This window comes from Triplophysa dalaica, chromosome 25 (assembly GCF_015846415.1).
Source record: "Triplophysa dalaica isolate WHDGS20190420 chromosome 25, ASM1584641v1, whole genome shotgun sequence".
NCBI classification, from domain to species: Eukaryota; Metazoa; Chordata; class Actinopteri; order Cypriniformes; family Nemacheilidae; genus Triplophysa; species Triplophysa dalaica.
Window position 1 is genome coordinate 14,817,499 of NC_079566.1, and position 15,360 is coordinate 14,832,858.

Genomic DNA, 15,360 nt, shown 5'->3' on the forward strand with positions numbered 1-15,360 from the left:
CAGAAACTTTACCAATGAAGTAATTGTTACCGTTAAACTCTAAGTTTCTTTAGAACTCTGGTTTTCTTTCTGTGTGGCATCATGGTTTATTTCGAACTCTAAGTTTCCTCAAGGTTCCCTTGGAACTGTAGGTTTCTTCAAATAATCAGACCAAATAAATACATTGGTTTGGATGTTGCGAGAGAATATTCTATGGTAGTAAACGACAAAGGGCATTTGCTTCAGGCTCTCTCTCTCGATTATTTCCATGTCCGTGGGTTATTTCCAAATAAGGTATAGAAAGTATTTACAAACAAGAATGTGTAGGGTCTGTTTATAAACTTACAGACAAAGAATGTCGGACCCCTTCTTTACATGGCATTGCATACAATAGGCTATATGTATGGTATGGGGACTGTAATAAAACAAATTACTTTATTGTATAGGCTCACTATACAATAAAGTAACTTCCTGTTTTATTTCCGTCTAATGTGCTTACCCTAGTGATAATGACAACTTCAGTGACTTCCTCATTTTCATCAAACAAACATCATCTTTGGCAAGTGCTGGTCTAATGAAATGGATCCAGTGTATGAAAACGCTGCCTACAAACATTCAACAGCTGAATTTAGAGGCGACTCTAGTCAATACAAGGGTAAGATTGACATGCATCCGAATTAATATACGGCACACTACTATTTCTATTTTATCCCAGTGATGTAGAGAAGTCTTCACTGATTCCGCAAGGGAAATATAATCGTAAGAGCTCATTATTATTGTGTATATTTCTTCTTGAATGGTGTATGTACTGTAATTCGTAAAGTTGTTAAATGATAAGGAAGTCACTAAACCATCACACAATATCAGTTTTTAAACAAAAAGGTAATATTAAGTTCTGTGTCAAAATAAATATCAAAAGTATCATGTGGTGAACAAACTTTGCTCGTCTGTGTCGCACGACATATTACAGTTACAAACCTAAGGAAGAATCAGGATGTGGTCTATGCTACAGTGAGATCAATCTGCTCAGGTTTAAACTTCACCAGCATTAAATAGTGTTATGAAGTGCAGTACTCAAGTGAAATAGATTAGGCACCAGAGAAAATCAATACAACAAACCAAAGTAAAACATTAAGCTATATAAAAAGATTTCACTTGCAAAAACAGATAACTTTGCTTGTTTGCAAGAACATGGTTTCTATTAAAATTGTGCCATCGTCCTTCATTCAATGAATTTGCAACATACAAATGGTATTAAAATGTGTAGATGCTGATATTATAGACAACCACATTAAAATAAAGTCATTTTGAATTCCAGATCTGACTCTCCGTAAGAGGTCTAAAGTTCTTCTGATAGTTCTCAGTGTATCTGTTGTTATTGCTGTTGGGGGTCTCTGTGTTCTGGGGGTCCTGAGTGAGTATAAATGATATTAACTGATCTTGACATAGTGTCACTAACCTTTATGTTATTTTCTTAACATCTCTGCTGATGTGTGTTTTTAATTTAATCAGATCTCAATAAGAGTGCAAATTTTGAATCACTGAATGCACAGCATGAGACGTTTTTAATGCAGATGTCAGCTCAAGAGATCAACAACACACGTAAGTCAAATCTATTTCATACAGGCCACATACTTTAATAAGTGCATTATATATTTTTCTTAATCTCTGGGATTCCCATGACCCACAGTTTTTTTGTAAATTGTGTACCTCCACCAAACACTGTTGTGCTATCACAGGTATATTGTTGTTTTAATTTGAGATTAATAATGCTGTAAAATTACATCTCTACAATGAATTGTAGTAATATATGAGGTTTGTAGCAGAGCTGTGATATAAGGGCATAGTTGTGATTGGTTGGTTGATTGACTGATTGTTTGATTGTTGTTGAAGAATATGAATATCTGAATATGACTGTAGGTTTATATGAGTGTTACATTTTTCAAAAGTCTTACTGTAATTCTTTATTTTTTTTTCGTGAAGATTATAAAGAACAGCTGGAGGCGCTCAATGATCAATACAAGGAGTCACTTCGAAAATTGCGCAGATTAGATGGTAAGTGTTGACCTGTAAGGCCTGACTGTCTATGTTTAGTTGTGCACATCATGCTCAGCACTGCTAGCTGTTCTGCGCCCCCTGTCTAAATTTTTGTTTCATTTTAGATTATTGACTATTTAAAGGTTCTGTGTGTAAGTTTCAGAGGCCACTATTGGCGAAGTTGGAAATTGCAACCTAAAGCTCCGCCACACCCCTCTCCCTCCCATTAGAGAAGCTACGGTTGCCGTCAAAGGACCATAGGGTTCCGTAAATGATAGCGGCCATTATCAAGTGATGAGGCTTATTTTCAAAGAAAAATAAATAAATAAAGGTTACTTAATTCATCATTTACTGTTTAACATTGTGTCAGTGATTTTTTCGCTTATTATACAAAGCATTTTTTGGCACGGTAACTTGGTTCGTAATTTACAGCCGATTGAAACCACTTGCTAATGCTAAAGGCGTGTAATCTAACCGCGAAAGTCTTAGCAGACGTTTGTCTCATCATCACAGAGTCAATTAGAGGACTTATCACGGGTAGTAAGAGGGAGAGATTGGAGAGGTAGGTGTGTTGGAGATGCAGGCTGGGCGAGGAGAAGCAGAGGACATAACGTTACCCGGGAGGCAGGGGCGTTTCCAGCATTGAAGGACATCCGGGGCTTAGCCCAGAACATTTAATGCAAATACAGGGATAGCCCAGAACATTTAATGCAAATACAGGGATCACTCGAAGAGGTTTTTTTTTTATTACAGTCAGTAACACTTTACTTTCAGTCAAAATACATCTTTAACATTATCTTCAAGGCAGGCTAACATCCTCTCAGTGCTCAACTGAGCACAACCTTTTTTTTGGATATGAAGAGCATAACCATTGCTCAACTGAGCATGATAACATTATACATCTTTAACATTATGCTCAATACATATACACAGAGTCAACATACAACATACACTATTCACCTCTTGCTGTCTATCTGGTATGTCCTTCTATATTAGTTATATTTCTCTCTCATCACCTGCTGTAGTCTTTCTCATCACCTGCTGTAGTCTTTCATCACCTGCTGTAGTCTCTCATCCACTTGCTAGTCTTTCTCATCACCTGCTGTAGTCTTTCATCACTTGCTAGTCTTTCTCATCACCTGCTGTAGTCTCTCATCCACTTGCTAGTCTTTCTCATCACCTGCTGTAGTCTCTCATCACCTGCTGTAGTCTTTCATCACCTGCTAGTCTTTCTCATCACCTGCTGTAGTCTCTCATCCACTTGCTAGTCTTTCTCATCACCTGCTGTAGTCTCTCATCACCTGCTGTAGTCTCTCATCCACTTGCTAGTCTTTCTCATCACTTGCTGTAGTCTCTCATCACCTTCTGTAGTCTCTCATCCACTTGCTAGTCTTTCTCATCACCTGCTGTAGTCTTTCATCACTTGCTAGTCTTTCTCATCACCTGCTGTAGTCTTTCATCACTTGCTGTAGTCTTTCATCACCTGCTGTAGTCTCTCATCACCTGCTGTAGTCTTTCATCCACTTGCTAGTCTTTCTCATCACTTGCTGTAGTCTCTCATCACCTTCTGTAGTCTCTCATCCACTTGCTAGTCTTTCTCATCACCTGCTGTAGTCTCTCATCACTTGCTAGTCTTTCTCATCACCTGCTGTAGTCTTTCATCACTTGCTGTAGTCTTTCATCACCTGCTGTAGTCTCTCATCACCTGCTGTAGTCTTTCATCACTTGCTAGTCTTTCTCATCACCTGCTGTAGTCTTTCATCACTTGCTAGTCTTTCTCATCACCTGCTGTAGTCTCTCATCACCTGCTGTAGTCTTTCATCACCTGCTAGTCTTTCTCATCACCTGCTGTAGTCTCTCATCCACTTGCTAGTCTTTCTCATCACCTGCTGTAGTCTCTCATCACCTGCTGTAGTCTCTCATCCACTTGCTAGTCTTTCTCATCACTTGCTGTAGTCTCTCATCACCTTCTGTAGTCTCTCATCCACTTGCTAGTCTTTCTCATCACCTGCTGTAGTCTTTCATCACTTGCTAGTCTTTCTCATCACCTGCTGTAGTCTTTCATCACTTGCTGTAGTCTTTCATCACCTGCTGTAGTCTCTCATCACCTGCTGTAGTCTTTCATCCACTTGCTAGTCTTTCTCATCACTTGCTGTAGTCTCTCATCACCTTCTGTAGTCTCTCATCCACTTGCTAGTCTTTCTCATCACCTGCTGTAGTCTTTCATCACTTGCTAGTCTTTCTCATCACCTGCTGTAGTCTTTCATCACTTGCTGTAGTCTTTCATCACCTGCTGTAGTCTCTCATCACCTGCTGTAGTCTTTCATCACTTGCTAGTCTTTCTCATCACCTGCTGTAGTCTTTCATCACTTGCTAGTCTTTCTCATCACCTGCTGTAGTCTTTCATCACTTGCTGTAGTCTTTCTCATCACCTGCTGTAGTCTCTCATCACCTGCTGTAGTCTCTCATCCACTTGCTAGTCTTTCTCATCACCTGCTGTAGTCTCTCATCACCTTCTGTAGTCTCTCATCCACTTGCTAGTCTTTCTCATCACCTGCTGTAGTCTTTCATCACTTGCTGTAGTCTTTCTCATCACCTGCTGTAGTCTTTCATCACCTTCTGTAGTCTCTCATCCACTTGCTAGTCTTTCTCATCACCTGCTGTAGTCTCTCATCACCTGCTGTAGTCTCTCATCCACTTGCTAGTCTTTCTCATCACTTGCTGTAGTCTCTCATCACCTTCTGTAGTCTCTCATCCACTTGCTAGTCTTTCTCATCACTTGCTGTAGTCTCTCATCACCTTCTGTAGTCTCTCATGAGTCATTAGTAGTAATGATTAGTATTATTAGTAATTAAATATAGATGAATCATCATTAAAGCTTCAATTTTCTCTGTTCCCGTTGTTCTGTGATGAACATTAATGACAGGCATCATCAGTGCTCCTGTCACTTTAAGAACAGCCGCGCATCTCACGCGATGTCCCGCGCATCTCATTTCCTCACAACTCTTTAAGTTCATTTAAGACGTTATTTAAATAATTATGACTCCTGATATGAGAATACTCAAAATCCTCTATGTTATTGTTTGTTCAAGAGCAAAAGAGAACTCGAGCAGGTGAGCAACTGTGAGCAGGAAACTGACGCGAGTCTGTCTGTGCGTGGTGTGTGTGTGTGTGTGTGTGTGTGTGTCCCTTGATTAGCTGACATAAGACGCACACACACACACACACACACACACACACAGGACATTGGCATACAGCGCGTTCTCTTGTGTCTTGTCACGCTTGGAAGTATTTACATGAATAAGCGTGATGATCATGTAACGCTAAGCAAAATGGATATAAAAATGGACGCTGCGTTATTTGCGTTAAATATTTTTAATGCGTTAAGCTGAAAAAATGAATCGCCCGCGTTAACGCGTTAATTTGCCCAGCCCTAATTAATTTATTAAATCGATTATTGGACATTTCAGATCGATTCTGAATCGTTGCAAATGAGAATCTAGATTCTTCTGTGAATCGATTTTTTGGCACACACCCCTACTAACTTCTATCAGATGCTAGTAACATACAAGTGATGCTAGTACCCTAATAGCTAGTTAAACAAATAGACATACAGTGAAAGAAGACATCCAGATGATGATCTTTAGATTTAAAGGATTAAAAAAATGAATTCTTACCCACTGACTTCTTTCCAAAAAATCCCCAAAGTCTCGTTTGCTTCATTTTTCCTGCCCGCTGTCTGTCGTTATTAACAACACTCTCTCAGACACTTGACTTTGCTGCTAGCTCCTCCCCTACCTGCTGCATATTCAACAGGAAGAAACGACAGCAAAGAAATGTAGCCTATACTCTAGGCTAGATTATTTTTAAGGTCTATTTTTACAGGCTGTATGCACTATGCAGTACGTGCAAAGCCAAAGCGCAAATAGGACAACTTATGATTTCGCGGGTTTACATAGGCTCAAAAAAAAAAAAAAAAAAAGGGATTTTTTTTTTTTTTCTCGTTCGGGAATCGGGGCTACACTCAAAACATCCGGGGCTGAAGCCCCGGCAAAATCGGCTGGCTCCGCCCCTGCCGGGAGGACCGCACAAGAGAGGATGTGGAAGCTAAACAGTATTATAATATAACTTACACCCGATTTGTGCAAATTCTGATTGTAAACATGATTTCTAAGTTGATTTGCACACGGCCATGCAACAAGAACTTATGATACAATTACAAAGTGCTAAATATTTACAAGGAAAAACGCTACTTCTCTTGATGATCAGCTCATCTATTAGCTAAAGCTATCAAACAAACACTTAACTTATATAGCGGAAATTAGACAAACTTACCGGTCCAGCAGAAAGCTGACAACTGCGGCGTATCTTAGCAAACCTTTTCCTGCTTCAGTGTCCTCCATTTGGGAAAAGCCACACTGATCTTTATTCGGGTTTTATTTCGTTTTTTGTCTCGACGAAACAGACTGACGCTCTCTCGTGTGGTCCGCCATTAGCGCAAATTTCACTTCTAACCCCAACAAAAGAACCGTTTCTATTTCTAATAAGTGTGAATTTTGTTATTGTTCTTCCTCTTCTTCTGCTAATCCTTCTATGTAGTGGCGTGGCAAGCTGCCTCAAAACACAGCCGAAGAAGAACTAGTCCCGTGCATCCTTCCTTTTACGAAACGCGCTCAGTTTGTCCGTGTAGTGCTACTATAGAAACATGGCTGTGCAATTTGATATATTACATGTAAGGGTGTGCCCGCGGTGTATATACATAAAATGGCTCATTGTAAGATAATATAAACATTTCGCTTCATTTTGTAAGGTATTTATTCACCACTCACAACATAGTTTTGTATTATATATTACATTTTGTTGAATAAATCCTTCAAATTCCTACACACTGTACCTTTAAAGGGGTGGTTCTTTACCAATTCACTTATATCTTCAGTGTGTGATGTGCTGTTTTAAAAAATAAAAATATCAGCTAAATTACAACGCATAAAGTTCATTACAATGCACACTACTTGTTTGTTTCTATTTACATTGTATTTCATTTTTGTGTTGTACTCCTTACACTCTTATTGAAAAACAACTCTTTACAGCTAATTTAGTTTAAATAAATCCTTTATTAGAAGATTTAAGCTGTGTGTAGTTAATTGAAGTCACTTTTACTAAGGAGTGGGGGCGTCTCATCTGTCCTGTTAGATTTGGGGAGGGTGGGTTGTGCACTTTACATGTTCTCAAACATATATAGCACAACATGCAAATAAAAGAACAAACTGACCAAGAGCAGTGTAAAAGTATAACAAACAACTCGTGTCGAAGACCTTTTGCAGCGAAGCCGATAACTTTATTTGATTATGCCATCTCCGTAAACGCACGCAGTATATTTTGTTTTATATTACGATAAATAAACTGTTCTTAATTTCTCAAACTGCTTAAATAGAGTCATGTAAACGCAATTATCCTGGATGTTAACTGAAAACAAACCCTGACACGTCATCATTGCAAATTATATACAATATACAATTTCATAACAACGATAAAATTTGTGAGCTAACGTCGAAAAGCAATGCCAAAGGGGTACCCTGTGTGTTAAAAAGTGATGCCGAGGGTCACAGAACGAGCATCAATATGTGACGAGTAGGGAGTGAGAATGTGATGCTTTAACAGAAATCACTTTTTAAGGACTACAGCAAACGGCTGGATAGAACTTCAGCCCTCTTTCCGGGATGATGATATCATGATCCCTAGTTTTTAAACCCAATGTCCATTTCTGAAGGCGGAGAATTGTACAACCAAGGAACTAAAACCAGTCCGTTTGTATGTTAATGGAAACAGAAGTGGACAAAATGTGAAAAATATTTTTTTTTTAAATGTAGCCTACCCCATAAACACAATCAAAACTTTGAAATCAGCGAAACAACCACCCCTTTCAATCTCTTTCATATATTCTGCCTGTTTCGTTAGGATGCATCAACACATACAATGAACTATACAGCTTGCTGAGACTGTTCATGGTAAACTACCGTTTCCTCTTTGACTGTCGTTCATTAGATTACATCAGATCTCACTCATGTGAACCCTGTGAGGACGGCTGGACAGCACATGATGGGAGCTGTTATTTTTTCTCTTCTGAAATGCAAACATGGTTTGACAGTAATCGGTCCTGTGGAGCTTTAGACGCTCATCTGGTCGTGATAGAAACTGAAAAAGAACAAGTGAGTCTGAAAGATCTGTAAAGACATACACAATTTGTTTTGATTGAGTGCAATTTCTATGTTTTCATTATAAATGTTGAACATTAGGGGTTTCTGGCATCCAAAATTAATGTTTATCACTGGATCGGTCTTAATGATCTGGACACCGAGGGCCGTTGGGTTTGGGTTAATAACCAAACTCTTGAAAAAACAGGAGTACAGTAAGACCTTCATCTACACTCTTAATAAATATATATCTGCAATAATATTTAACCAAAACTTCAGATGAGCTGTTTACATATAATTTAGTTATTTGAAGATGATTTTATTAAATATTATAATATTAACATACAGTATACAAGGATGATTTACTGCCTGTGTTTGGATTCGAAGGTTCTGGCTCAAGAGAGAATCTGGGCAAAGTGAACCAGATAACTGGAAAGGAGAAGATTCATCAGGAGAGGACTGTGCTTTAATGAGAGATCAATTACACATTTGGTGCGATGTCTCTTGCAAGAGCAAATATAATTTTATCTGTGAAAAGAAAAACACATCAAGCTTCATGTATGACGACTAAAAGTGGGCATAGCCTAAAGATACATATTTACCATCTTGGGGGGGCCCTAAGCAAAGTCAAGACCTGCAAGCCCCACACAGTGCCTAGTATTTTTGTTTGAATTGCACAGCAGTATTGAGTACATGAAATTAATGAGATGTACATACAAATATAAACTAGATTTATTTTACGATGAACCACATAACAGCACAGAATTCTCTAGAGTTTGTTATAAGAATTGCATTTATATGAAAAACTATGTAAACTGTAGCAACTGAGTTGATTACAGACTGACAAAAAGATTAAAAAAACAAATGAATCAGTTCCATACAGTATTGTTTGTGTTTTATTCTAGCAGCACACACTTTACGCTGTCTCTATACATAGTGACATAGCAAAAGCTTTGGTAGAAAAACTATAAATAACACATTATTTTTGATGTTTATGATTATCATATAAAATAGCATAAGAGCGATTTCTCGTCATTGTTAGCTTTTTCATTCAATTTTTGCTGTCGCACCATGTCACACACTAGGTCAGTATATTTGTCAGCCATATTGTCTCTTTTATTTATGAATTCAAATAATTTTCTCTAGAACTTCTGTATATATTATGTAAATTTTTGGTGGATTTGGGTCATTTACGCTTCCAAAGCATCCTGACAGAGATGACTACTAAAAAAAATCTCACATCCTGATAAAAATATTTAAGATGAACACTAGGGTGCGCAAGACGAATGTTTTTATTTCAAAGTATCATGATTGAAAATATTGTACACCTTCAGCTATAGCTGGGGTGATACCCTTAAAGGTTCCTTTTTACACAAATGAAATGTTGTTCCTTTTTTGGACACATTATTGTACCCTAAGGACCTGTTGTGTAAGGCCTACCAGAAAACTTGACATTTAAAGGTGCATTCAAAATGCAAACAAGGTCTTTAGGGGTTTTTGAATAGGCCTACTTGTAAATGTACAAAAAAAGAGACCACAGAATGACAATATACGTCAAAACATTATTGATCTTTGTCATATTTCTATTCATAATTATTTTTTTATTTACTTCACATTTCACGAATATGATAGGGTTTTCATGCAGATATAAACAGAAAAGATTAGGGTACTTAGGTAGTTTCTGACGTTTTCTTCCACACAAACTATTAAGTATAAGATTATAACTGAACATGGTTTTGAATTTAAAACACTGAACATAAAACAAATCAAAATGATTATTCTGATTCCCAAAATTGTATGTAATGTGTTTAAATGTATTTAGTGTCTACAGATGCAAAGCTTTGTGTTTATGCATGCAAGATGCTTGACTGAGTGACAACATATTCACATTGTTTTAATTGTATCATTCCAGTGTGAATGAGACATTGAAATATAATTCTGTGATATTATTCAGTCAGTTTCTGTGGGTTGCACGAGGCATCAGGTTTTGGGCATGTGGGCGGAGTTAAACATGTATTTGCTGAAGTATTTAGAAAGGGAAGTTTGTGATGTATTTCTCCAGTGTGATTCATTTCACTGTGAAGTCGAGTAAAGATGATGTTTATCACGAGTGCCTCTGTGCTGTTATCGCTGTCCCTAACATCCGTCATTTCTGAAGTTGTAGACTTTAATGAATGCAGCGAGTTTTTCTTTAAAGGACAGTCTCCAGTCATTCCCGGTGTTATAGAGAATTCACGTTCCCAGGATAATCGATACAAGACAATCTGTCAAACATATAAAAACAAGTACAGATTTGGGACACTCTATGACACAACAAACAAGATTCCAGTTTTTTCAGCATATAAATTCACTTCGAAAAACAGGATCAAAAGACCACATCTGAAATGGATGGGAGAGCCCCAGGTAATCTGATACTAGTTTCTTCATTTCTTGTATAATCTGCTGCTGAATCTTTTAGTTAGTATTTGATATATGCTGTGTTTTTCTAAGGAAAACAAAACAAGTTTTTTGACTACATTAATTCCCATTGTAAGAAAAACAGCTGATTTAAATAATTGTTTTAAGAAATTGAGTGTTTATGGGTTTGAAATCACATAAGGGGTAATAAATTATGACAAATACTAAATCTCGAATTTCGTCTCGCCTCGCCTCAAAGAGATAGTTCACCCCAAAATAAAAATTATGTCATTAATTACATGCCCTCTCGTCATTACTTCCTTTACTCTTCAAAACATTAAAGAAGATATTTAGAAAAATGTTGGTAACAGAAAACCTTTGGTCCCCTGTGACTTGCATTGGTTTTGTGTCCACAATGCGAAAAAATGAATTTCTTATTCAGTGTTTTTGTCTTGTTTTCCAGTACTAATGGCAAAAAAATTCAAATCAAGATTCATTTTCTTGATGAGCAGACTGACTCAAGAAAATAAGTCTTGTTTACAGACAAATATATACATTTCAGTGAATTTGTGATTAAAACAAGCAAAAAAACTCTGCCAATGAGGTAAAAAAAATGATCTTGGATTTAGCGACTAAGAAATATGTAAACCTTAATTCCCCATGGCAGATTTATTTGCTTGTTATAAGCACAAATTTACTGAAATTTCATGTTTTTTGTCTAAAAACAAGAGATGTCATTTTGCTCATCAAGAAAACACATCTTGATTAAAGACTTTTAGACATTTGTACTGGAAAACAAGACGCTAATACTGAGTAAGAAAGTCACTTTTGCTGTACATACAACAGAAGTCAATGGGGATCAACGTTTTTTGGCTATCAACATTTTTCCAAATATCTTCTTTTGCGTTTTGCAGAAGGTTAAAAATGACAGCAGTGTGAGTGAACGATGAGAGAATTTTCATTTTGATGGTGAACTATTCCTTTAATCTACCAACAATAGTTTATAATTCTTTTACATCTTTGTTCTGTAGCTCGAACCCCCCAGTGATGAGATGGTCGTGCCATATGAAAATCAAGCTACGGATGAAGACTACAACCAGTCTGAAACACAAAAACATTGGGTGAATCGCGGTCACTTGTTTCCCTGCTGTCATGCAGTCGATGCTGGCACAGCTCGGTCTACCTTCACATATACTAACATTGTGCCACAGAAAATCAGTTTCAATGGCGGCAGCTGGAATCGCATGGAACTAAAGACTGTGGAGGTCATGAGTGAAGACTGCCGTGACAAACTGGATCAAAATAAAATTTTGGCTCATGTGTTGACAGGAGCTGTGCCAGGCAACAGTAAACTAAATGAGCGAGTGAATATTCCATCATTCATGTGGATGACGTTCTGCTGCTACAAGAGTTCCACGAGTTCATGGTCCTCTCAAGCTTACTGGGCTCCAAACCAAGATGAAGAAATCAACAATGTCACGATCAGTGAAATAAGTCTGGAGAGATTACAGGAATTATTGAGTATAGAATGGTTGAACATCACTCAGCTATTTACCAACAGCTGCACAGACAAGTTAAATAATTCCACTCCACTGAAAGTAGATTAAGCAGAAAAATTAACAATGTTTGAAATCACTGTTTATAGAATTAGAGACGTAAAACTGTTTTATGTAACCCTTCCAGCATCATCATACAAACACCCTATAATCTATGCTTAAGTACACATGGCAAATAAAGTTTGAACATCTATATTTATATGTACTGTAATGGCACTGATTCTGTTAATACAATGAAACAAAATAAATGTTTTTAGCTCAAAGCAGGAATAATAAGTTTGTGCAAAAACTGGTATCAGACTCGTCTCATTCATTGCTATAAAAATGTGACTATTATCAGTATGTTTATATGATACATAGTAGATCAAAAGCTGTTGTATCAGTTTAAATTAATCAAGTATTTTAAATTTAAGGCAAATCATTATTTACACACACACACACAAAATAAATGTAAATAAAAATGATGTTTTTGTGGACAAAAAAGTCAAATAAACTTTTACCCGCTACACCACTTTAATCCTCTTTAAATGTAAAATATATTTAGTACCGGAGACTGCCTAATGTATTCAACATTGTATTTTTATGTACAGCAACACATGTCAATTATAGGGACAAAAATAGGGAAAAAGATCAAAAGGCAAGCAGAGAATGCAGGCCGATGTACACTTGCGATTTTAGAAAATGTCAGGACACACAATACTAAAGAGTTTTTTACACAATGTAGTTAAAGTAACTCAGTCAGAGGTCCCTTGCATTTGCACCGGACGTACTGTAGGAACTGAATGCCTCTTTGTGTTAGGCCAGGTTCAGAAAGAAATGGTTGATGCAGTCTGTGTGAAAAAACTTGACTTGTCTGCGTAAAGCCAAGTCCTGAACCCAGCTGAACACATTTAGTGTAACATTAAATACTTTTATGCAAGTTAACATGGTACATATGAGTACAGTTACTTTGTAAAAGATAAAAAAAAGTGCTTCCGCTGTATAAATACCACATTAAAAGTAAGGATTTAGAAGACGCCTGAAATGACCATTTGTAACATGGTGCAGTTTTGGACTAGGCAGAAAGTGGGTGTGTGCATCCACCGTGCGTGCATGAATGGGTGTGTGGGTTGCAAACTATTAAAGTCTATAAAAGAGGAAGATCAGACAAAACCGAGGTTGTTAGCATCTCACAACATTTGTCGTTTTTAATTTTGGTGTTTGAGTTTAGCACTAACACGGTTGAGAATGCATCTGTTTGTTGCGAGTGTCGTCTGCGTGGTGCTGGCGCTGAGTTTTCCAGGCATCGTCTCCAGACTTGAAGACAACTTCACTTACTGCAGTGAGTTCTTTTTTAAGGGAGAGCCTCCACTTATTTCTGGCATTCTGGAGATTTCAGAGCCACAGAATAATAATTTAAAAGTAATCTGCCAAAAATACAAGGACAAGAACAGGTATGCGACACTTTACGACACAGAGATGAAGATTCCACTTTTTTCTGCGTACAAATACACCGGGACCAATGAGTTCACGAAACCAGAAATCCCTTGGATGATTGAGATGCAGGTTTGTTTTGAAACATGTTTTGTGTGTATGAGCCTTGTTTTGTAAATTCTCTGTTAATTTTTTTTTTCTCCAGCTTGAACCTTCAGGTGCTCAAATGTGTGCGCCATTTGCCAAACAGGCTAGATATAAAGACTACAGGGTAATAGACACAGTCTACAGACCCAGTGCTTTATTTCCTATGAAACACACAGATGAAAACGAAACGGCTGAATCTACATTTACACTGACCAACAGTGTGCCACAGAATACCTGCTTCAAGGAAGGGATTTGGACTGATGTGGAAAATGCAGTGATGGGAAACATGGATAACTACTGTCTAGATAACAATAACAAGACGGTTGCCTATGTGCTGACCGGAGCCGTACCTGGTGACAAAAACTTGAGCTCAGTGAACATTCCCTCACATATGTGGACGGCATTTTGCTGCTATAACAGAGCAACAACATCATGCGTCTCTCAGACTTACTGGACTGAAAACATAAGTAATAATAGTGTGGCCAACATCACGCTTAGAAGCCTGAAGGAACTACAGATATTCCTGAACGAAACATTGGGGAGGAAAGTGGAACTGTTTAACAACAACTGTGTGTAAATAGCGTTCTTCACTTGGTGCAGTGCAGATGAGTTGGTTGTTGATTTACTTCAGTTTTCATCTAAATCACTTTTACAATCATAGAGCTTTTCTAGAAAAAACTGATAAGCTCGAATATTTATTAGAACAAAAATGAAATAAACGTTAAGTATGTCTATAATATGTCTATAATAATGCTTGCAAATGCTTGGATATTTATCCAAAGTGACTTACAAGAATTAGGAAACAATGATGCGATATATTATAGTCGGGCAATTATATGGGCGTATTAGAATATTGTAAACTTTATCTGTGTTGGCCAAACTAATCTTTACACATGGTTTGTACACTTTAGATCCTCACACTTACCTCTCACAATCTGAGATAGGACAATGTTAAGTTTGAATGATGCTGGGACATGCTGAGTCCAATTCCAAATTACTGGAACACTGTAAATATGGACCGGACCTTATTTGCTTCCCAGTCTTAGGGATCTTTTCTGATCTCTCTATGTTGTTAAATAGTAAATTCATTTAAAATGTTAATCCATAATTTATTTAAATTGATTGTTCCACAAAATATTTACAATTAAATTAATACTCTACAGTGTTGAGTGTAACTAGTTACTAAGTAATTATTCCCCTTGAAAAAGTAAAGTAAGGGATTACTCTAATCGTTCCTGTAATTTAATTACCAATACTTCTGATGTAATTAAACTAATTACTTTGTGTAATATGTGTTTGCAATAGTGGAACAGATATCAAATCTCAAAGCTTAACTTTAAAATCAGTGCTGTAATGTATAATTCTCACATTTAATACGTTGGTCAGTTAAAAATACTACTTTATGTAGTTTTCTTTTATTTATTTGAATGAATGAAAAGAGTCGTTTCATGTCTATGCTTGAATCGAATAACTAATCAAGGTTGATATGGGATATAAAGTAATTAGTAATGAGTAACTAAATACTTTTTGGAGAGAGTCATTTGTCCAGTAATCTAATTACACTGTTAAATATGTAATTAGTAACTAGTAAGAAATTACTATTTCATAGTAACTTACTCAACACTGATACTATATGA

At 37.0% G+C, this 15,360-nt stretch overlaps 3 protein-coding genes across 3 annotated transcripts; all 3 read left to right on the forward strand.

The window, feature by feature from the left end:
* Positions 1-505: 505 nt before the first annotated feature.
* Positions 506-9,078, forward strand: LOC130415655 (CD209 antigen-like protein E). The gene is made up of 7 exons (XM_056741498.1): positions 506-634; positions 1,298-1,393; positions 1,492-1,581; positions 1,963-2,034; positions 8,062-8,225; positions 8,313-8,425; positions 8,598-9,078. The coding sequence occupies exons 1-7, from the start codon at positions 559-561 to the stop codon at positions 8,779-8,781; spliced, it is 795 nt and encodes a 264-aa protein (XP_056597476.1). The 5' UTR covers positions 506-558; the 3' UTR covers positions 8,782-9,078.
* A 1,204-nt stretch (positions 9,079-10,282) lies between these two features.
* LOC130415840 (endonuclease domain-containing 1 protein-like) lies at positions 10,283-12,680 on the forward strand. The gene is made up of 2 exons (XM_056741806.1): positions 10,283-10,613; positions 11,639-12,680. Exons 1-2 carry the CDS (start codon positions 10,305-10,307, stop codon positions 12,212-12,214), a joined length of 885 nt encoding a protein of 294 aa, XP_056597784.1. The 5' UTR covers positions 10,283-10,304; the 3' UTR covers positions 12,215-12,680.
* Positions 12,681-13,316: 636 nt separating this feature from the next.
* On the forward strand, positions 13,317-15,049 carry LOC130415733 (endonuclease domain-containing 1 protein-like). Its single transcript, XM_056741614.1, has 2 exons — positions 13,317-13,708; positions 13,782-15,049. The coding sequence occupies exons 1-2, from the start codon at positions 13,391-13,393 to the stop codon at positions 14,298-14,300; spliced, it is 837 nt and encodes a 278-aa protein (XP_056597592.1). The 5' UTR covers positions 13,317-13,390; the 3' UTR covers positions 14,301-15,049.
* Positions 15,050-15,360: the final 311 nt, after the last annotated feature.

What these genes read in the sequence shown, in the direction of transcription:
- LOC130415655 (XM_056741498.1), top strand. Translation starts at nt 559, where the DNA reads ATGGATCCAGTGTATGAAAACGCTGCCTACAAACATTCAACAGCTGAA. An exon ending in CGACTCTAGTCAATACAAGG is followed by an intron (nt 635 to 1,297) that starts GTAAGATTGACA and finishes TTTGAATTCCAG; the next exon opens with ATCTGACTCTCCGTAAGAGG. An exon ending in AAAATTGCGCAGATTAGATG is followed by an intron (nt 2,035 to 8,061) that starts GTAAGTGTTGAC and finishes GTCGTTCATTAG; the next exon opens with ATTACATCAGATCTCACTCA.
- LOC130415840 (XM_056741806.1), top strand. Translation starts at nt 10,305, where the DNA reads ATGATGTTTATCACGAGTGCCTCTGTGCTGTTATCGCTGTCCCTAACA. An exon ending in AATGGATGGGAGAGCCCCAG is followed by an intron (nt 10,614 to 11,638) that starts GTAATCTGATAC and finishes TTTGTTCTGTAG; the next exon opens with CTCGAACCCCCCAGTGATGA.
- LOC130415733 (XM_056741614.1), top strand. Translation starts at nt 13,391, where the DNA reads ATGCATCTGTTTGTTGCGAGTGTCGTCTGCGTGGTGCTGGCGCTGAGT. An exon ending in CTTGGATGATTGAGATGCAG is followed by an intron (nt 13,709 to 13,781) that starts GTTTGTTTTGAA and finishes TTTTTTCTCCAG; the next exon opens with CTTGAACCTTCAGGTGCTCA.